General features: G+C 35.8%; 1 protein-coding gene across 1 annotated transcript in view; it reads right to left on the bottom strand.

The window, feature by feature from the left end:
• The window catches only part of HPSE2 (heparanase 2 (inactive)), an 841,015-nt gene that overhangs the window by 289,132 nt on the left and 529,179 nt on the right, over positions 1-22,704 (bottom strand). The window contains exon 4 of the mRNA XM_053585648.1: positions 275-448. Coding sequence (XP_053441623.1) covers positions 275-448 — 174 coding nt within the window. The remainder of the gene's footprint in view (positions 1-274; positions 449-22,704) is intronic.

Below are 22,704 nucleotides of genomic sequence, written 5' to 3' on the forward strand. Positions count from 1 at the left end.
CTGCATGGCAGTCCTTAAATATATTTAACCAAAGCTCTTTTGACTTACTATTTTATAAGGATCATCTTGTAGGACCAATGTTCCGCAGTACACACATTGTAAAATGAAGCTCAGGTTGTGCAAACTGGGTGTAATATGAGTTTGTTATTCATAAATTACTATGTTTTTCCCCACTTTTTATGACATTTCTTCCATATTTGGAATGAAATAACTAGAGATATAGATACAAATAACGTGTATTCAGTTCAGAGGAGACAATAACATCCTTACTTACCATTACCCAGTTCCCAAGAAATGTTGTACTTTTTGCTGGCGCTGTACTTCAACAGACTCAGGGCACTAGAACTGTTCCAGGAGTTATTGGGATTACGACGCAGTGCATTTAGAGCAAATATCAGGTGGAGTCCAGAGCAATCAGCAAAGTTATAAAGTTTGTCTAGAGACCTGGCTGGGAAGAAGCAGAGAAAGGCTTGTAACTTTCAAATCAACATTCCAACAAAAGGATAATATTAACTACTACAAAAAGCCTTTCTATGAGCTTCCCACTAATAAGGCATTACACAGTCAAGCTTCTGAAAGGGACCATTACCTTTTGGTCTAGGGTATATCTCAAGGTGATTTTAGAAAGCAGCACACAGAATTCCAGACAGAGGTTGCAAATTGGCAACCAAGTCTAGACCATGGTATGTTTTATTTGATAACAAAATTGAATTGCTGATGTTTAAGAATGGGAAGATTTCACAAAGTAGCTGGATTTCTAACTTTCCTTGAAAAGTCAGAAGATCTGGCATTGCTGCGTCTATCTTCCCGCAAAACATGATAGGGATAGTGTCAGGGTACAGGCCAGAAAAGATGACCCACTGATAAGTTTTGGAAAATAGCTCAGCCCAACAGGACTTCCAAAAAATTTCACTCAAGTCCACATTTATAATATTTCTGACAATGGAAATACTATAACCATTACTATAAATATGTTTATTGTCAGGGTGATCTCATTTCCCATCAACTCTAGCACCATGGATCTCTTACCTATTCCTTATTTCCATTGCCACAATTATTTTTCTGGCTATCATTTCCACTTGCATGAGCTCTTACAACATCTCTACTTGCCTGTCTATTCTAGATTCTTCCTTTATTGCCAATTCATCTTCCTCCCATTACTCCCATCCATTCTTTCTCACTCCTAAACATCTTAGTAGAATTTAAATACCCCTTTCTTCCTTAGTTCAAGGCCTCTACGACTCACCCATAATCTTTTCCCCAACTTTATACTTCTTTATTTTTGCCAATGAGTTCTTTGTTGGTGTCAGCCAATTTTATTTATTATAGAACTCACTGCCCCATTGCACATGGCTTCAGTTATTCTCCTTATTTGGCCTGCCCTTATTCCTCTTTTAAGCATATCCAGATTTTGTTGTCCTTTCAGAAGCATGTCTCAAGGATGGATAACATGACTTTAGGTGGTATACAGTTTTGAAAAGTCTTTTAGGTGAATAATTAATTTTCTTTTTTTTTATTGTTGGGGATTCACTGAGGGTACATAAGCCAGGTTATACTGATTGAAATTATGAATAATTCCATATGGGGTTCACATTATTCTTGTATATTCATTGAACAAGGGGGGTTCAGAACAAATGGGGTTCTATGAAATATTAGGGTACCACAAGAGGTCATTAGGTGTTCTCTAAGAAGAGATGATGCAAAGTGACCAAAGTGCCCTACTGGCAATTTTGATATGATATTCTAGTCTTTTAAAGTGCATGTAAAACCATCATCATTTGATTAGTACATTATGAATTTTCCAAGTGGGATATAGGGAGGCTGCCATTTCAATCTTCTTCACACACATAAGAAAGAATTTTTTTTTAAGAAGTATCAAGAATAAGGACAGAAATTATCTCATTTCAAAAGATAATTAAATCCATGTCAACTTATCTTACATTCTACCCAGAATTGAGTAACTTGGCAACAATAAAAGGTACAGATTTCACATTAAAGAAATAAATTTATTTATTTTTAGTCCTAAGATAATAATTGAAATTAAAATGCATTTATTTTCCTATTAAAGTGATCATGAAACTGGCACATGTGTATAATGGTTTTATAATTATCTACATGCCACACCGAAAGAAAATGGTATGTTTTTAAAGTCATATAAAATTGTATCCTAGGCTATAATTTTTATGTTGCTCTGATATAGACTTTTATATGCTTTACTATTCAGCATCATTAATACATTTTTCATATTCAAAAACATTAATTAAAGCAAATTTATAACCTTTATTTAAATTAAACCTAACAAGGCTACCTTTAGAAAATTATATCCCATTTTGGCTTAAACCAGTTACTTAACAAAAAATTATGTTTACCTTTTAAGTTTTAAAAATTCATGAAAAGGAAATAATAAAATTAATTTTAAGAAAGAACATTGACGTCTCTTGTTTTCTTTTCAAGCATAGTTGTCTACAAAGTCCTTTTTTGTTTTAAATAGGACTTTCAACTTATCATATACTACATACCATATCTCAGTAGCATTCATACAGTAGAAATTTGTAATAAGACATTTAGGGATCCTTGAATAAGATACCAAAATATCAACCAGGAAATGTTTAAAAAGGAAAAACTGAAGTTTTATACTTATATTTATATCATCAGACTTGGTATCCTTTGTATGTGGGGGGAGGAGGGCAGATCATACAGAGGAATAGGCTAAGAAACTGGCTAAACAAAAAAGATTCTTGGGAAACTATCGCTTTCTTTTTGAAACAACTTGGCAACTGTTGTATTATTTTATCTATGAATAAATAATCACACTAACATATTATAAGCTTAAGATATAAGAATTTTTATCCAGAGGTTCCCTGAGACTTAAGAATTACTATTATAGTTTACTTTAAAAATCATATGGGTGGCACCTGTGGTTCAGAGGAGTAGGGCACTGGCCCCATATGCCGGAGGTGGTGGGTTCAAACCCAGCCTCAGCCAAAAACTGCAGAAGAATAAACAAACAAAAAAATCATTTGAGTATGAAAATATTAAGAGAGATCCATTTTGATTATGCCATGAAAATTTAATTTTTTTGAAAATTAAATTATTTTATTAGGAAAAATACTCAATATTCAATTAAATAATATTCTGTTCATTCCAATTCTTCATTGTTGCAATGAAAGCTTAACATTTATTAAGTATTTAATAAAATATTCTTATTTTTACAATTTTTAGTTTCATTTGTAAACTAAAATTCTAATAAAATATCTGTATCAAAATTCAGTATAAATGACTGATATTTCTTTTAGGTGGATTGATTCTCTTTAAGTAGCCTCTTCTTAAAAGTAATCATCCCCATATGATGAGTATTTCCTGTATTTGTTTCACATATACTAAAAACACAAATATACATCAACCACAAAGCACATCAAACCTATAATTTCATGGATTTAATGTTTAAGGCAAGGCATAAGTTACTTACAAGGAAAAATGTGTCAACATGAAGAACATGTGGAAAAATAATATCGATGGTTTGTTAATATGGCAAATTAAGAACTAAAATGATAGAAGTTTGGAAAATACAAATGCTAGCAGTTTGGAAAATACTTTTAAGAATAAGTTTAAGTCCTGCCTTTTCTAGAAAGCCATTCCTGAATTCATGCTTGAGTGAATGCCATGTTTGTCCAGTTAAGCAGTATTAAGTTCCTTAAGTCTAGTGCTGTATCTCATTTTATCCTTCATGGTATCTAACCCAGGTCAATTTTCTGCCTTAAAGTCATGCAGAAGCGTTCTCATAGCTCAAATCCTTTTTGTTGTATGAAAGTGGCCAAAAAATGTAGGGGAAACTGAGCTCTGAAAATTATATCCCATTTTGGCTTAACCAGTTACTTAACAAAAACTAATTACGTTTGCCTTTTAAGTTTTAAAAATTCATGAAAAGGAAATAATAAAATTAATTTAGCATGACACTTGCTTCCTGCTTGAGAGACCTGAAGAATCACAAGAATTGGCATGTGAGTTGTGTCTGTGCAGGAGATCAGAAAACTGGCATCTAAGAGAAACTGCATATGTGGGGTGTGGCAATAATAAATATGGTAAAAATTCTCTAGATTCCAACAGTCTCTTGAAGCTGAAGGCAGAGGTTGTGCTCCAGGTCTGCAGTTTTGCAAAAACAAAGATAGAGACATTCTACATGACCTTCTCCATCTCCTCCCCAATCAATGCTAATGTCAGGCAAGCAGCTTTTATCTACTTATTCCTGTTTTATGACAAGTATGGACCTGAGGCTTGCTCGGAAGGGCTCCTCCCAGAGTTCTTCAGTTCCCCAACCCAGACTTTGGGTCAAGCCTCTTCGTTCCTCCTGCTAAGACTCCCTGTTCTGGTGACCCCCAAACCCTTAATAGAAAGATACTTTCTGAAACAGGTAAAAAAAAGATTTGTCTAAAGTAATTATTGGTGGTTTTAGAGATGTGCACTACAGTTTATTAGAAAAGTATACATATTTGGATATATAGAATTTACAAGATACTCAACAAATATAATTTCCCTTGGAATATTTGCTCAGGTTTCATCTGAGCAAGTGTACTTATAGATGGCTTTCACTCTCTCTGCTGGAGGGAACCAATGCTTCTTTGTCTTTTAGTTAGGTTGCCTGGACATTTCACATGTATATAATTGTAAGGAGCACTGTCTAGCAGGCAGCTGACTATCAGGAGCTTGGGCTTGAGAGAGATGTAATAATGAGGCTTGGGAGTCATCTATACAACGCTAATAGTTGATACTGTGAAACGTCGTGAGACTTTTGAAGGACAAAATATGAAAAGAAAAGACCCCTTTCGTAAAAAAGCCATTTTTTCAAGGAGGCTCATCTCAGCTTTATATTAGGAAGAAATAAATAAGGCTCAATGAATTTACAATAAGGCATGAATAATGGATTATTTCCTGTAGTTCCTTCAGGACTTGACGCTTTACAAACACTCCAACAAACAACATACAATATGTTAATTAATTCATTGATTTATTTAAAAATATTTATTGAGCACTATGTGCCAGGCACTATTACATACCATAATATACATACAGATAGTCCCTAACTTACAATGGTTTGACTTAATGATTTTTTGGCTTTATGTAAGTGTGAAAGCAAAACACATTCAATAGAAACTGTACTTCGCGTACTGACATAACCATTCTGTTTTTCACTTTCAGTGCAAAATTCAATAATTACACAAGACATTCAATACTTCATTATAAAAAAAAGTGTGTTAGATAATTTTGCCCAACTGTAAGGTAAAATAAATGTTCTGAGCAAGTTTAAGACAGGCTAGGCTGAGCTATGATGTTCAGTAGGTTAGGTTTATTAAATACATTTTGACCTAATGACATTCTCAACTTATGATGAGTTTATCAAGATATAACCCCATGATAAATTGGGAGCATCTTGTGTGTATGTAGCAATGAACAAAGCAGAAAACAGACTATCCTTGTGGAGATTACATCTAGTGTGGCTGGTGGAGGAGGGAAAGCAGAATAGGGCATATGTAAAACCTGTAAGAGTTGGTATGCTATTTTTAAATAAATATTATCAATAAGGTAACATTTGAGCAGAGACCCAGTGAAGGTAAGGGACAAGTCAAGTGGTCAACTATGGAACGAATTCCAGGCAGAGGGTACATTAAAGCAAAGGACCCAAGACAGGTATGAGACGGATAAATGTGAAGAACAACAAAGAGGCCAGTGTGGCTGCCCCAGAATGAATGGGAGGGAGAGCAGCAGGAGGTGAGGTCACAGCAGTAGCAGGGCCATCATTAATGACCTTATTGGCCATGGTAAGAACCCTGGCTTTTACCCTGAATAACACAGGAAATCATTATATGATTTTGAATATGACCCAACACATCTTAAAAGCATCACCCTTTTAGGCTGCTGAGCTGAAAAGAGACTGAATAGGGAGGGAGGAGAGTAAGGGTGAAATCAAGGACTTTAGTTAGGAATTTATAGCAATAATTGAAGGAAGGGATCATAGTGGTTGGAACCAAGGGGGTAGCAGCAGAGTGGTAGAAGTGATTGTGTTCCTGGGTTATTTTAAAGGTAGAGCTGATAAGATCCACAGAAAGGTTGGATGTGAGGTATGAGAAAAAAATGTGTTGAGGAAAACTCTGAAGTCTTCAGCTTGAGCAATAGAAAGATGAGTTTAACATTTAGGAAGGATATGGGGAAAACTGGAAGAAGGAGAAAGGGAGGGCAAAGAGTAGAGTTTGGGTTTGAGATATGCTAAGTTTGAAATGCTATAAACACATGAGTAAAGAATTTGAGTAAACAGAATGTGCAAATCCAGAGTTAAGGGAAGAGGTATTGACTAGAAATATAAAGCTAACTGAATAAAACATTTTGAAGGATTGGGAGAGGTAGGGAACGTTTTATCATTAAGAAGGGATATAGGAGCTGTCATAGGGATCTTCCAATTTACAGATGCCAAGATCCTTAAAGTATAGCTTACTTCTTATCCCAGCCCTTCCTCCTGCCCCTCTTTCTACAGAGCACCTATTTCTCGATTCTCATCTACCTTGACTCCCTATCCAGGATTAGCTTCCACCTGTTTATTCTATTTTTGTTTATTTATTTCCCCAAAAGAAATGGCTACCCTACTTTTCTGCCCATTCTTTGACAGGGACAATTGACATCTTCTCTTTCTTATGCAAAGTGCTATGCAAATAAAGCTTATAAACACTGCCCTCACCCTCACTTTTCAAATTAATGTCCCCCTCTAAGTTTCTTTTCTATAGCCTCATGGAGCTGCAAATTTTCCATGGGTATTAAATTGTTGCTTGCTAAGTGGCTTCCAACTTTGCTTCCTGAGCTCTATCACTAGGAGGCATTATGGCTTCTTCATAACTCAGTACTTAAGAAATCAGCCCTGGTATTAACCCTACCCCAGATAGGCTCCTTTCCATTACATGTTTTTTTTCTTGGTGGGGAGGAAGAGTTAGGGAGCAGCTGGCCTTGGAGAATTGACATCAAAGTATTAGTTCTGCTCAAGTGTGTCTAGCCTCTATATTTTGTTGTTCATGTAATTTAATAATCTGCTCATATTCTCATGTGCTCACCTTAAAAACCAGGCAAACACTATGTTGCAGCACTAATCTCTCCTTTTGGAGTGATCGGCATTATCCTCCAAGAGCTAAGGGAAAATCATGTGCCCAAGTGTTAGCCACACAGGAAAAGCACTATCTCTTCATGTGAAGGTTGCATAAGAATGAAAAAGTCACAAAGGGTTGTTATCATCCTCTTTGCCTATTAAGAAAACAACAGAATTGAACTAAGTCCTTAAAACAAATTAACTATATACTTTTTGTGTATGATACTTGCTTATACTTGGTCCAAAGAGTTTCTCCAACACTAGTCTGATAAAAATTGAGCCACATTAGAACATCAATGGGCCATATCATTCATTGACGAACCACATTATTCCATGGCTCCATGTGGTTCTAAGCTCATTTTCTCCAAATGGAATATTTTTCTTCCACTTTTTTTTATTCTTCATAGACTAAGTCAATGGCTTCCTCTGTGATAGCTTCCCTGAATCTCAAAGACAGAGACATTGGGGCTCCCTCCTTTGGTCTCCCCCAACTCTTTATCTGCTCCTGTTTATAGCAACAGCCAAATAATCATGCTATTGTTATTCAGCTCTGCCTCCCTCTTTAAAGGCAGATTGGAGCAGTAGGCAAAAAGAAGGCACTATGTCTGCTTTTTTAGCATCCAGTTAACTGTGTGATACACAATGAACCTTAATAATTGTCTAACTTCTACAGGTATTATTTCACTTACAATCTGTCTGTACCCTAACTATCCAACATCAATTATCGTTATTCATTATAGCAAATTCCCTTTAGATTATATCTATTATTTCATTTTTTAAAGTATTTAAATAATATTGCTTTAAATGTTCATTTTGGAGTGAATTATACTGGTGAGACACAGGTGACCATCAAATAGAGAATTTAAGAACAGAGTAGTTTCTCATAGAAGTCAGAAAAGAAATGTGAGAGTGAAAGAGAGTAAGGCAAACTCTGAACCAACTGTCTACTTCTTGTAATTCAGAGAAGAACCATCAATTAATGAGGAACCATTTCAATTGGTGAGTACAACCAATGAGGGAAGCAATTTTAATTGTAGCTATTAAGAGAGAATAGTTTGCAAACTGCCTTGGAGGATAACACAGTTATTTCAGAAAAAAAGTGATGATATCTCCAGAGAGCTAATTTTAATAGAAAGGGATATATCTCCAATTTAGTTAGGGCAATGAAAATTTAACTATGGTATAAAGAAATCAATGCAAATGTTTATAATTTGGCAGGGGCTGTTGAAGGAGTATGACATTTGGGAAATGTCTGTGAATAAAAATTACAGCACTTTCAGAAGATTCTAGGATAGAGATTAATTATTGCATTAGTTAATATAACTAGAGTAAAAGGAAAACCAAGTGTCAGTGAATACAATGGGACCTCTGGATATCATCAGAAACCCATCTAAGTGGTGACAGAAAGAGAGTGGAAGAGATATTGACATAGAAAGGAGGCTAAGAAATGTGCCCAGAAGAAACTAATTTTAAAAGATGCAAACAGTAGTTATAGAGGGTAGTTTGGAAGTATTTATCAAAAATTTAAATGCCAGTTCTTTAGACCAAGCAAGCCCAATCACTCTTAGGCATTTTTCTTATATGTATACTTGAAAAAGTTCTCCAAGCTCTATGTACAAAGAATATTATTACAGTGCTCTTTTTAATAGCCAATAACTGAAAAATTCAAATGCCTATCAAATGAGAACTAGTTCAATTACAGAAAATATATGATGTAGAAAGTGATTACAAATAAGGAAATGGAGAAGGCTGTAATAAACTTGGTAAAGTTGTACTGGAATTGGAGGTATCATGTTCCCTCACTTATGATGGCGTTATATCCCCATAAACCCACTAAAGCTGAAAATGTCGTTAATTCAAAAATGCATTTAATAGATCTAACCTAGTGAACAGCATAGTTCAGCCTAGTCTACTTTAAATGTGCTCAAAACACTTACATTAACCTGCAGTTGGGCAAAATCACCTAATATAAAGCCTATTTTATAATAAAGTGTTGAATATCTCAAGTAATTTTTTAAAAATTGTATTGAATGTAAAAAACAATGTATGGATACTCAAAGTATGATTTATACTGAAAGTATATTACTTTCACATCATTGTAGTTAAAAAATCTTAAGTTGAAGACTGTGAATACACAGATATTGAGAGAAAGATGTCTATATGCATGAATTTAATATACATAGGAAATATATTAGAAAAATATATAACTGGGGAGGTGCCTGTGGCTCAATGAGTAGGGCGCTGGCCCCATATACTGAGGGTGGTGGGTTTGAACCTGGCCCTGGCCAAACTACAACAAAAAAAAGTAGCCAGGCATTGTGGCAGGTGCCTGTAGTCCCAGCTACTTGGGAGGCTGAAGCAAGAGAATCGCCTAAGTCTAAGAGCTGGAGGTTGTTATGAGCTGTGATGCCACGGCACTCTACTGAAGGCAACGAAGTGAGACGCTGTCTCTAAAAAAAAAAAAAAAAAAAAAGAAAGAAAGAAAGAAAGAAAAATATATAACTGAATAAGCCTAGAAGCAATGACATTCCAGTATTAATGAGTACACTTAGAACCCAGGTTTTGGTTTCTAAATACCATTTTCTAATAAAAAAAAAAAACCAGGGATAACTTCGAGAAATGGCTGACACCAGGTCAGAGAAAACATAAAATGTGCTTTGGATATTTTGGGTTACCATAAAGTCAAGAAGTGCTCAAAAATGATGAAGATATGTCAGGAGGACATAGAAGCTAACTGGAAGGAGCCTCCAATGGCCAAAGCTAAGATAGTTTGAACAACAAAATAAGTAATAGCATTGGAGTATAACTCACAGGACTAAAAATACATATAAGACAAACTATAGAAATAAATAATTGATTACATAAAAAAACAGAAAAGGAAGAAAATCTCTGTCTTACAGTAGACTACAAATTAATAATAAATGTAGGAGAAATAAGAAAAATAGAAAAGTACTATTGGGCAACACCTCAGTAGGGTGGTTATAGCCAAGAACCACAGATGCTAAAATTAGTATGGGAGATTATTATTAAAAATATATTCAGATGGTCTCAAAAATGTCTCCCCCAATATTAATTCATTATAAAAGTAAAATTAGTAAATTTATAGAGATAAACATAGAAGACACTATCTTATCCTTATGATCAAAGTTAACCTTAGTAGTTATAAGACAAACTGACATAATTTGCCTTGTACAATGCTCTGAAAAGAGAATATCACTTCTGTGGTATTCTTACCAAAAGTGGAAAACCTTAATTTAAGTATGAGAAAACATCAAACAAACCCAATTGAAGGATATTATACAAAATAACTAGCTTTGACTCTTTAAAAGAATGAAGGCTATGAAAGATAATGAAAGACTGAGGACTGTCATAAGAATAAGACATGAGAATAAAATTCAATGTGGTATCTTGGATGGGATCCTGACACAAAAAAAGGACAATAATAGGAAAAATTTCCAAATTTAAATTAGGTCTATAGCTTAGGTAATAGTATTATTTCAATGTTAAATTATTTATTTCAATAATTGTACTACAGTTATTCCAAATGCTAACAGTAGGAAAAGCTAGATAAAGAGCATATGAAAACTCTCTGAACTGTAAGTTCATAGAATTTGTTAAACTTTTCTGTAAAACTAAAATATAAAATGTTACAGAACACTTCTGTATACTTCTATATGAAAAGAATGTCAAGATATATTATTAATTTTTTTAAAAAGTAGAAATGAAAAACAAAGAAAAAAGCAATAACCAGAATGTTATATATAATATGATCCCTCTGAGTAATATATCCATGCATGTATTAATAATTATATGTACACATACACATATATGTATATGAGGTTGGACAATTAAGTTTGAAGCTATTGGCCTGGGAAAAGAACTGATCAATGTAAGTGTTCCCCTCTTTCCACATCCACATGAGCATTTGCTGCTTTGAGATTTTGTAATGTGGCCTATTCTCGCTAGGGTTAGATGGTATCTCAGAACGGTTTTGATTTGCATTACTCTGATGATAGGGATGGTGAGCATTTTTTCATGTGTTTGTAGGCATTTGTCTGTTTTCTTCAGAGAAGTTTCTATTCAAGCCTCTTTCCCACTTGTAAATGGAATCATTATTTGCTTTTGTTAATTTGAGTTCTCTGTAGATTCTAATTATCAGTCCTTGGCCAGATTCATGGCATACAAATATCTTCTTACTTCCACATGTAGAAGTTTTTTTTGTTTTTAAAACCCTTAAAAAATATAAAAACCATTCTGAAGGCTGCCTGTTTGCTTTAACTATTGTACCTTTGGCTGTGCAAAAGCTTTTTAGCTTCATCATGTCCTATTTATTTATTAATGGTATTGCTATGATTGCCAAGGGGGTAGTATTCATAAATTCTTTTCCCAGGCTGATAGCTTCATAAGTTTTTCTCATCCCTTTTTCTAGTATTTTTATCATTTCATGTCTTAAATTTTAATCTTTCATCCAGTAAGAGTCAATTTTTGTCAGTGGTAAGAAGTGAAGGCCCAGTTTCAGACATCTACATGTGGACAACCAGACAGAAACTTTCAAAACCTATGGAATACTGCAAAGGCAGTCCTAAAAGGGAAGTTTATAACATTAGATGCCCACATCCAGAAAACAGAAAGAGTGCAAGTCAATAACCTAACTGATCATCTCAGAAGCTTGAAAAGGAAGAACAATCCAATCCCAAATCTAGTAGAAGAAAAGAAAGAACCAAAGTTAGAGCAGAATTAAATGAAATTAAGAATACAAGAATCATTCAGAAGATCAGCAAAACAAAAAGTTGGTTCTTTGAAAAGATCAATGAAATTGAAAAAGCTTTGGCCAAACTAACTAGAAATAGAAAAGTAGTATCTATAATATCCTCAAGCAGAAACAAAACAAAAAAAGCTCTATGCCCAGAAATTTGAGAACATCGAGGAAATGGACCATTACCTGGAGTCACACTACCTTCCTAAACTCAACCTAAAGGAATTAGAAATTTCAAATAGGCCAATATTAAGCACTGGAATTGCAACAATTAAGAACCTTCCTAGAAACTAAGTCTTGGATCAAATAGTTTTACATAAGATTTCTACCAAACCTTCAAAGAGGAGCTAGTACCTGTATTGCAGAACCTAGTCCAGAACATAGAGAAGGAAGTAATTATCCCCAACACATTCCATGAAGCAAATATCATCCTGATCCCAAAACAAGGAAGGATTCAAAAAAAAGAGAAAACTACAGACAGATATCATTAATGAATATCAATACAAAAATATTCAATAAGAAATTCAGCAGTCAGCTGTGATTGAACAGGAGGCTAAGCTATGTTCCTGAAATCCTTAAAAGCCCAGGATGCGGGGGTCGGGAAGAGACAAGATGGCTGCCTGAAGCCACCTTTCCACAGAGGCTCCCGTCCAGAAGGAGAGTTAAAGGACATAAATTTAGCAAGTAACCTGGTGGATTAGAGCTGCACCAAGAGAGAAGGTTGAAGAATGCACAACAACCCTGCTGAGGCGAGCTGCGACCCCAAGGATACAAACAAAAGGTACAGAATCCATCACCAAGCGGACGAGAGTCCCCTCCCCCAGAAGAATGGCTCGGAGTGCCCCACAAACAAACAAGCAGACTTCAAAGAACCTCCCACTACACTCCACAGGAGAGACGCTTTAAAAACTGGACCTATCTCCCCTACTAGGGTGCCACAGCGTTCTCCTGACAGGCATAAAACTGTATAAAACTGTATATATTTTCTACCTGCAATTCTGATCTCCCAGCACTCCCCTCCACTCTCACTCTGAGGTCTGGAGGCCTGTCCCCCAGAAGTCCAGATTCTTGGGTGATTTCTTGAGGGGGGTGGACAGAGCCTAGACTGAAGCTGGTCAGTGCTGATACTGTGGCATGGAAGTGAGGAGAGGACGGTCATCTGAGAAGGAACCACACAGGAGTGGCGGTGCCCCGAGGCACAGAGCAGCAGCCATTTTTGGCAACAATAGGGCTCACTCCCGGATATTCTGAAGCCACACCCCCTGTCTCCCTGGACAACCAGAGGAGGCTGGGCTGGCAACCACCACAGAACAGATCTGGGATGGAAACGCAGGTCCTGTGAGTAAAGGGTTTGCCTGAGGTGGTACCGGCCTGGGTGGAGTGCGGGGACTAAAAAACGCTTGTGCAGAACTGGGAAATTCCCAGGGCAGGGCTGACCCAGAAGACGGCTTTACTGAGCCTAAGATGTACCCAGCCCTCAGGGGATCGTTAGCCTATAGACAAAGGAGTGCAGGAGGCTAGAACTGACAGCTAACCAAATACAAACCTGCAGGAGCAAAGACAGGGCCTGAGGTGCAGGCTCTGGGAACTCAAAACAGCTTCTCTTCTGCAGGGGAATTTACCAGGGACAGAAACAAATGTCCGCAAAGTTGTTCTATTCGGTTCTGTCAGTAACATAAATCAGGGGCAGGGCTGGAACTGAGTGAACACTCCCCAGCCTCCACAAGCACCCAAGGTTGTCAGGCCGTACCTCCCCCTGCTGGATAGAAGCAGAGCACAGCAGCCTGGCTGAGCAGATATAGATTTCCTTCTGATTCAGGCAGGTGCAAACCTCTGGAGTATCTGTTCACTAGAGGTAACTGGGTCACAGCCCTGCAGGACTATCAGTGACTGACTGGGTGTGACAGAGGTGCAAGGTGGGGAAGGAAGGCATCAACCTTCCCAGACTGATCTATTTGCTGTGTGGGTCCTCCTGACTTCATGGAGCACCGGAGCAAGTCATATCTGAATTGTCACCAGACTCCTGTGATCCAGTTGCCAGAGACCTTTCAAACTCTCCCACATGGGACAGATGCTGACTTAGACAATTGCTTTGGACCTTTCAACTGAGCCAATCACCTGAGGACTATTCAAGTGGTGCACTGGGTGTGTGGTTGTAGGAAGGTTTGATTTTCCTTTTCCAATTGTTGCCTGTAGGGGCTGCGTGACTTAATTGCTGGTATTTCTCCACAGCTGACTCTTCAACCCAGAGTAACTATTTCACTAGGGTCGAACAGAGACCAGCTGAAAACAAGACAGAACCACTTAGCCCCATCACACCAAACAGGTCCCCAGTTTCTCAGACCTTAGCACTGTATGGGTCCTTGACAAAACTCCAGGGCAAAAATCAAACGGTGTAAAATAATCATGGGGAGGAATCAGTGGAAGAACTCTGGTAACATGAATAACCAGACTAGATCAACACCCCCAAGGAAAGAAATGGCATATGTAACTGAAGATCCCATTCATAAACAGCTGTCCAAGATGTCAGAAATAGAATTTAGAATTTGGATTGCAAACAAGATTAATAGAATGGAGGAAAATTTGGAATTAGAAATTCGAGGACCAATTTTGATTAGGATGATGTAAGCACTCCAATTTGCACAAATAATCAACACACTGAAAATGGCATAAATGTATTTATGATCTATGTACAAAGACTTAATAAAAAAATAAACTAAAAAAATTAAAAAAGAAGAAAGAAAAACAAATCTGGATGTATCATGTTACTAGACTCTGGTTATACTATAAATCTACAGTGATTAAAACAGCACGATACTGGCACAAACATAGAGATACAGATCTACAGAATAGAAAAGAGAACTTAAAGATGAATCCAAGCATGCATTGTCATCTGTTCTTTGATAAACAAAACAACAGCATACACTGGGGAAAAGAATCCCTATTTAATAAATGATGCTGGGAGGACTGGTTAACCACATGTAGAAGTCTTCTTTGTTTTTAAAACCCTTTAAAAATAAAAAAATCATTCTTAGCTCATACTGGGTTCCAAACCTGAGGGATAGGGAAAAGTTTTTACAAAATCCTAGACAGTATTCAATCTTTAGATTGAATAAATAACATATGTCACACTCATGTGTACACAAAACAATTTATTTTACAAAAGCATTATTGAATTCACAATAGCTTCCTGTTCTTAGTAATTTTCTTAATTTGTGAGCATCAAAATTTCAAATGGTATCACGTGGAGTGTCCCCTAAATGCCTCGATATGAAAAAAAAGTCCCCAATGCAAGGGTTCAGAAATGAAGTTTTCATGCATTCTCTTAAAGAAATTTTTTAAGGTTGCATTTCAGCCAAACAAGCGAGGAAGTCATAAGATCCAAAGGGAGTAGGTCAGACCCAGAGAGTAATATTTGGGTATGACCAAAGCTTTGGAAAGCTCCAGAATGAGAACTATACAACAGAGCTAGAGGAGAACCAGTTTACATTATAACAGGACAGTTTATTTTTAAGCCTCTGACAAAAAGGGTAGAAAAATATATGACTGTGACAAAGACATATTTTGTAAGGCAGGTAAGAAAGCCATTTAAAACTTGGAAAGAAAAGAGCCAAATAATAAGGTCAAGTCCAATACAAAATAAACTAAAATGTAATATGTTTTTAAGCAGTTATAGGACTATGAAGTAAAGAGAGACTATTTGACCTTGATGACAGGAAAATTCTTTGAGTGGCCCAGGCATTGTGACATTAGGTTATGAAGTAGAAAATGTTAACCTAGTATAGATCTTGTCAGACCAGTAAATGACATTTATATTGTCATAATTATGTAAATTCTCTTCATTGCTTCAATATTTGGATACTGTGTATGGAAAACAGAGGATATGGCTGAGATTGCAGAGCAAACTGTAAATAACACTAATGGTAAAGTAAAAATACATGTGATATTGAAAATGCAAGAGTCTTGAATGGGGTTAGGAGAAGTAGATTACAAAAGATATTGCCACAGAAATACAAGTTATTATCTCTGAATACTACTAGAAACTCTATGCCCAGAAATTTGACAATGTAAAGAAATTGGATCAATATTGGAATCACACCTTCTCCCTAGACTTAGCCAGGAAGAAATAGATCTCCTGAACAGACCAATTTCAAGCACTGAGATCAAAGAAACAATTAAAAATCCCCCAACAAAAAATGCCCTAGTCCAGATGGCTTCACACCAGAATTCTATCAAACCTTCAAAAAAGAGTTATTCCCATACTTCAGAAATTATTCTAAAAAATTGAGGAGGAAGGAATCTTTCCCAACACATTCTGTGAAGTTCACCCTGAGACCAAAACCAGGAAAAGACCCAACTAAAAAGGAGGACTTCAGATCAATTTCACTAATGAATATAGATGCGAACATTCTCAACAAAATCCTAGCCAACAGACTACAGCTTCTCATCAAAAAAGTCATACATCATGATCAAGTAGGTTTCATCCCAGGTACGCAAGGGTGGTTTAACATACCATAAGTCCATAAACGTAATTCACCATATCATAAGAAGCAAAAACAAAAACCATATGATCCTCTCAATAGATGCAGAAAAAGCATTCAATAAAATCCTGCTTCCTTTTCTAATTAGAACACTCAAGAATATAGGCATAGGTGGCACATTTCTTAAACTGACTGAAGCCATCTATGACAAACCCACAGCTAATATTTTACTGAATGGAGTAAAACTGAAAGCTTTTCCACTTAGAACTGGAACCAAAGTTGTCCTCTGTTTCCACTACCATTCAACATCATGCTGAAAGTTCTAGCCATACAGTCAAGATAAGGAAATAAAGGGCATCCAAATGGGAGCAAAGGAGGTCAAACTCTCCCTCTTTGCTGACAATATGATCTTAGAAAACCACAAACACTAAACCACAAGACTCCTGGAAGTCATCAAAAAATACAATAATGTCTTAGGATATAAAATCAATGTCTACAAATCAGTAGCCTTTGTTCACACCAATAATAGCCAAGATGAGAAGCTAATCAAGGACACAATCCCCTTCACAGTAGCTTCAAAGAAAATGAAATATCTAGGAATTATACCTAACAAAAGAGGTGAAGGACATCTATAAAGAAAATTATGAAACCCTAAGAAAAGAAATAGCAGAAGATATTAACAAATGGAAAAACATACCATGTTTATGGCTGGGGAAAAAAATCAACATTGTTAAAATGTCTATACTTCCCAAAGCAATCTACAGATTCAATGTCATCTCTATTAAAATATCAACATTATACTTTCAAGATGTAGAAAAAATAATTCTTTGTTTTGTATGGAACCAGAAAAAAACCTGTAGAGCTAAGGCAATTCTTAGTAATAAAAACAAAGCTGGGGCATCAGCCTATCAGACTTTAGGCTATACTACAAGGCCATAGTGATCAAAACAGTATGGTGTTGGCTCAAAAACATAAGACACCTGGAACCAAATAGAAAACGATAAGATGAAACTAACATCTCACAGCCACCTAATCTTTGATAAACCAAACAAGAACATACACTGGGGGAAAGAGTCTCTATTCAATAAATGGTGCTGGGAGAACTAGATATCCACATGTAAAAGACTGAAACTGGACCCACACCTTTCTCCACTCACAAAAATTGGTTCAAGATGGATAAAAAACCTAAATTTAAGGCATGAAATGATAAAAATCCTCAAAGAAAGCATGGGAAAAACACTTGAAGATACTGGCCTAGGGAAAGACTTTATGAAGAAGACTTCCATGGCAATTGCAACAATACCAAAAATAAAGAAATGAGACGTAATTAAACGGAAAAGCTCCCGTACAGCTTAGGAGTCACCAACCAAAGCAGACAACTTACATAATGGAAAATGATATTTGCATATTTTGAATCAGAAAACTCAATAACTAGGATCTACCAAGAACTCAAATTAATCAACAGAAAAAGAGCCATCAATCCCTTATATCACTGGGCAAGAGAGATGAATAGAACTTTCTCTAAAAGAAGACAGATTAATGGCTAACAAACATGAAAAAATTCTCATTGTCCCTAATTACTAGAGAAATGCAAATCAAAACCACCCTGAGATATCATCTAACCCCAGTGATCTCAAAACTGAAGATGTTGGCATGGATACAGAGGGAAGGAAATACTTTTACACTGCTGGTGCAACTGCAAACTAATACAACCTTTTGGGGAGGAAGTATGGAGAACCCTCAAAGAACTCAAACTAGACCTCCCATTTGATCCTGCAATCCCATTACTGGGCATCTACCCAGAAGGAAAAAAATCCTTTTACCATAAGGACACTTGCACTGGACTGTTTATCACAGCTCAAGCTACAATCGCCAAAATGTGGAAACAGCCTAAATGCTCACCAACCCAGGAATGAATTAACAAGATGTACAAGATACATGTTATGTATAAATATATATTTACTATATTTACGTTCAAAAATAAACATCTGTTATCTTGTATATTGCAGAAGTCAAACTTGACTTGAATATTACATCTTGTTTGCATTAAGAATAAATTAGAAATAGCTTAAATATCTATCACCCAGGCTCACAACTCTCTACAGCCTTATTCTGCTGAGCTCAAGACATCCTCCTAATTGACTTCCTAGTAGCTGAGACTATGGATTGATAAGTAATTTTGTTTTAAATGTGGCAGGCATTGTGGCAGGCTCGGAGTGGGAGCTCATACCTAAAACAAATTAATCCTAGTACTCTGGGAGACCAAGATAAGAGCATTGCTTGGGGAAAGGAATTTGAAACCAGGTTAGCAAGAGCGAGACACCATTTCTACAGAAAAATAGAAAAATTAGCCATGTGGTGGTACAAGCTTGTGCTCCCAGGCTAAGGCAGAAATAATGCTTAAGTCCAGAAATTTGAGGTTGCTATGAGCTATGATGATGCCACTGCAGTCTAGCTTGGGTGACACAGTGAGATGTTGCCTCAACAAAAAAGAACTAGAGCTACATGTATTAGCAGAGATAAATCTCAAAAACATAATATACAGTGAAAAACAAGTGAGTTGTGCAATGATATAGTATCATATGATTTATATGAATGGTTAAAACATCCAAAAAAATACTATACCTGTATTATGGAAATACATTTACATTTAACCCATTTATGTAAATACATTTACAAATACATTTATAAATATGTATGTTATTCATGTTCTACTGTGTACATATATATTATATAATGTTATGGTAATACACTATATGTATTATATATACTGTGCTATAGATAGTATGTAATTATTAGTATAGTATGTACAGTATAGTATGTACAAATTATTAGTATAGTATAGTACAGTATAGTATGTACAAATCTATAATACATATTAATATTTATTTTGTATAATATTTATATATTTATATAATCTATAATTTCAATTTTCATATTTTATAAATACATATGAATTATATATTTTTAATATAATATGTATTTATACATAACATAGTTATACATAATTACATAATATACCATGATATAAATATATATACAACTGTTTGTACAGCATAAGTAAAAGAAAGTAAAGGAAAACATAAATTAAAAATTCAGAATGCTATACATCTGTGCTAGGAGGGAAGATAATGAAATCAGAAAGAAATAAGTAGGTTTCAATGAATAGGTCTATAATGTTTATTTCTTTTTAAAAAATAAGAAGTCAATATGTCTATAAAGAGTTATCAATCTTAACAAAGTTGATTATTGGTGAATGACAAGTATTTTCTATATAATTTTCTATGCTTTTTGTATAATTTTACTTTTTCCTGATAAAAATGCTAAAAGAAAAAAAGTTCAGCATACTTGTTCTAATGAAAGTCTGCCTCTGGAGGGAAGGGCTCTTATGAGGCGGTGGTGGGAGGAAAAGGAGCATGAGACCCTTGCTTTTCATTATGGGCTCCTCTTTACTATTTGATTTGTAATTTTGCTAATTTATACTTATAATACAAATATTTTTATTTGTTTTAATAAAAATGATCACATAGTAGAAAAGTTGGAGAATCATTTTATAGGTCCTAAATTCTTTTTTTTATTATTAAATCATAGCTGTGTACATTAATGTGATCATGGGGCCCCATACACTGGTTTTACAGACTGTTTGACACATTTTCATCACACTGGGTAACATAGCCTTCCTGGCATTTTCTTAGTTATTGTGTTAAGAAGGTCCTAAATTCTTTAATGACTAGATCTTTTTTGACCTTGTGTTCCTAAGTTTAGGGTCAGTGCCCAGCACAAATTGGTATTAAGTACATATTTATTGTTTATTTTATTTCCTAAATATTATAGTCCACTTTACCTCTCTGTCTTGTGTGTCTTTGTGGCTACAAATTTACTGTGTTCCCTTGGACAAATCATTTATCTCTATGCTACTTCAGATTGCTTGTTTTTCAAATGTCAGTAATAATGCCTGTCTTACCTACTTTCCAAGGCTATTTTAAGTTTTAAACAAGAAAATAGGTATCAATATACTGTTCTTGAAAGTATACACAAATTGAAAAAATGTAGGAGACCACTGAAATACTGGGATGAATTCTCAAGAGAGCATATTACTGCTTCAACATCCATAGAGTATAATTTTCCCAAACAGTGACCATAAAAAAATATTGCATTTCCATGTATTTTTCTTGAAACTTCTGAATATGACTTGCTAGTCTGGGGGAGGGGTGGAGAAAGGAGTTGGGGAGTGATATTTTGGGTAGAGATATTATGGGAACTGGTATCTTTCATCATAAAGATGTTCTCTTAGAAAGAAATTTCTTAAGATGCCATGATGACACACTAACCAGTTTTTTGACAAAGGTCCCACTGAGCAAGTAATATATCTTATTGTAGAGTAATAAGTATAATACTTTTTACTTGACTTAAAACCATTTTGGCTCTAGAAAAGACCTAGCTCTCCCAAGAGTGGAGAGTGTGGGTGCTTCATCCCAGGATTTGTATGATTATACAAATATATTGGGCATTTCTCCAAAGATTCTGATTCTGATGTGACACTCTAAAGAGCTGGCCTAGAGAACGACGGAGAGGGTTAAGGAAAGAGGTCATCAAGTATTTGTTGGCACTGAATTAGTCACTTGGGTAATAAGTGTAATCAAAGATGAGACATGGTCCTTGCTTTCCAGGAATTTATAGGCTGAGACATTGTAACTTGGACACAACCAGCAGATTATCAACATGGGAGGAAATGAGACAGAAACAAATGCACTAGTCATATTGGTCACATGCAAAAGCCACACTTGTATAGTATATTATTTTTCTTTTAGATAAGAAGGTTCAAATGTTATTGCTAGATTTGAAGAGACTCTGTCCAGAAAGGGCATAAAGAGAGAAGTCCCTTTCCTCAAGCTGTTAGAATAGTGGTAGAGCACACACCTGCTGATTTATATCTCAGAGTACCTAGAAATAATCCAAGTTGCCTCCCATAAATATAGGAAGTTCTCACTTTACAATTTTGTCATATTCCAAAAAATCCACTTGTCAGTTAGCTGTGAAAACCTTGGTACATGTTTTCATATTGAAACAAAGCTACTAATGGGGGTCATTTTTTACACTGGCTAAGAAGTGTTGTACAAACCCATTTGGAATAAGAAATTATGATATTAATGGTATAGTAGCATCTGATCCCTAGGTATAACTATGAGTGTGTGTGTTATGGGGTAGGGGGCACAGCCATAAAAATGCACCACTCCGATCTCTTCCTACATTGAGTCTAACTCAGTGAAAGCTGAGATGAAAAGCTCCAGCTACTATTCTTCTGCTTTTACCACTGTGTTCATACTGAGGTCACACTTGCCATGAGCTGTTTCCAATGACTGAGCATGGTAGCCAAGGATACTAAGGTAAGTTCATTCTAGCAAGTCTAGGGCTTCTTCTGCAGAAAATTTTGGCTTGAGGACTTCCCATCAGCCTACCTAAACCCTTTTTTAGAAGTGTGTGATAATCTAATACTCATTCTACCATGTCCTTTTTTTTTCTTTCCACAGACATTAGTCTTGTCTGAAGACTTTTTTTACCTTCACCAATTCCCTCCTGCCCTCAGTCAATCTCCAGCAAATCTAATCTGATTTTAGTATCTGCTTCTTACCAGATTCAAACTACTACAAGTGATAGAGAAAATGGTCCAAGAAAACAGGTAGTAAAATGTGGATTAGGGATTGGCTCAATCACCACACAGCAGAGAAACAGGGGCCATCCTGAGTGTGGTAGGTGGGCATGGATGGGGAGTCCCTGAAGGCTCATTTTCTAAAGTTTTCAGATGGTGATCTGAGAAAACAGCCAGATAGAGGGATACAGCACAATAACTTAGGGATTTAAAAGATATGGAGAGAAAATGTTTACAAAGATAGCAGAGTTTCAGGTTACTGCAGAATTGTATTAAGGCCCCAAAGAAAAATAATGAGAAACTAAGAGCAGTTAATGAGTAACTAATGGCTAAGTGTGAGAGCCATATGACTTTTCTGATCATTAATTAATCATCTGGTCATTATATTCTGAGGTAGAAGAACAGAAAACAGCAAAGCCAACAACTTCAGTCTTATATCCTGATACCCTTGATTAAGCACCTTCAAAATCCAATCTATAAGAGCTTCAGAGACATGTGAATGCACAATAAATGCTGATCTGTTATGCTATCAAGGCCTTGATAGAAAAATCCCAAATGCAGAAATACAGGGTAGGAACATCTAGATAGACGCCTCAGATATTGGAGCCAAAGACCCTCATGAAGCCGAACTTAGAAGGTGACTCACCCTTCCCTAATAAAAGGTAGCACCTGCTCTGTGCTGGAAACTGCT

Source organism: Nycticebus coucang, chromosome 3 (genome assembly GCF_027406575.1).
Source record: "Nycticebus coucang isolate mNycCou1 chromosome 3, mNycCou1.pri, whole genome shotgun sequence".
In the NCBI taxonomy this organism is placed as follows: domain Eukaryota; kingdom Metazoa; phylum Chordata; class Mammalia; order Primates; family Lorisidae; genus Nycticebus; species Nycticebus coucang.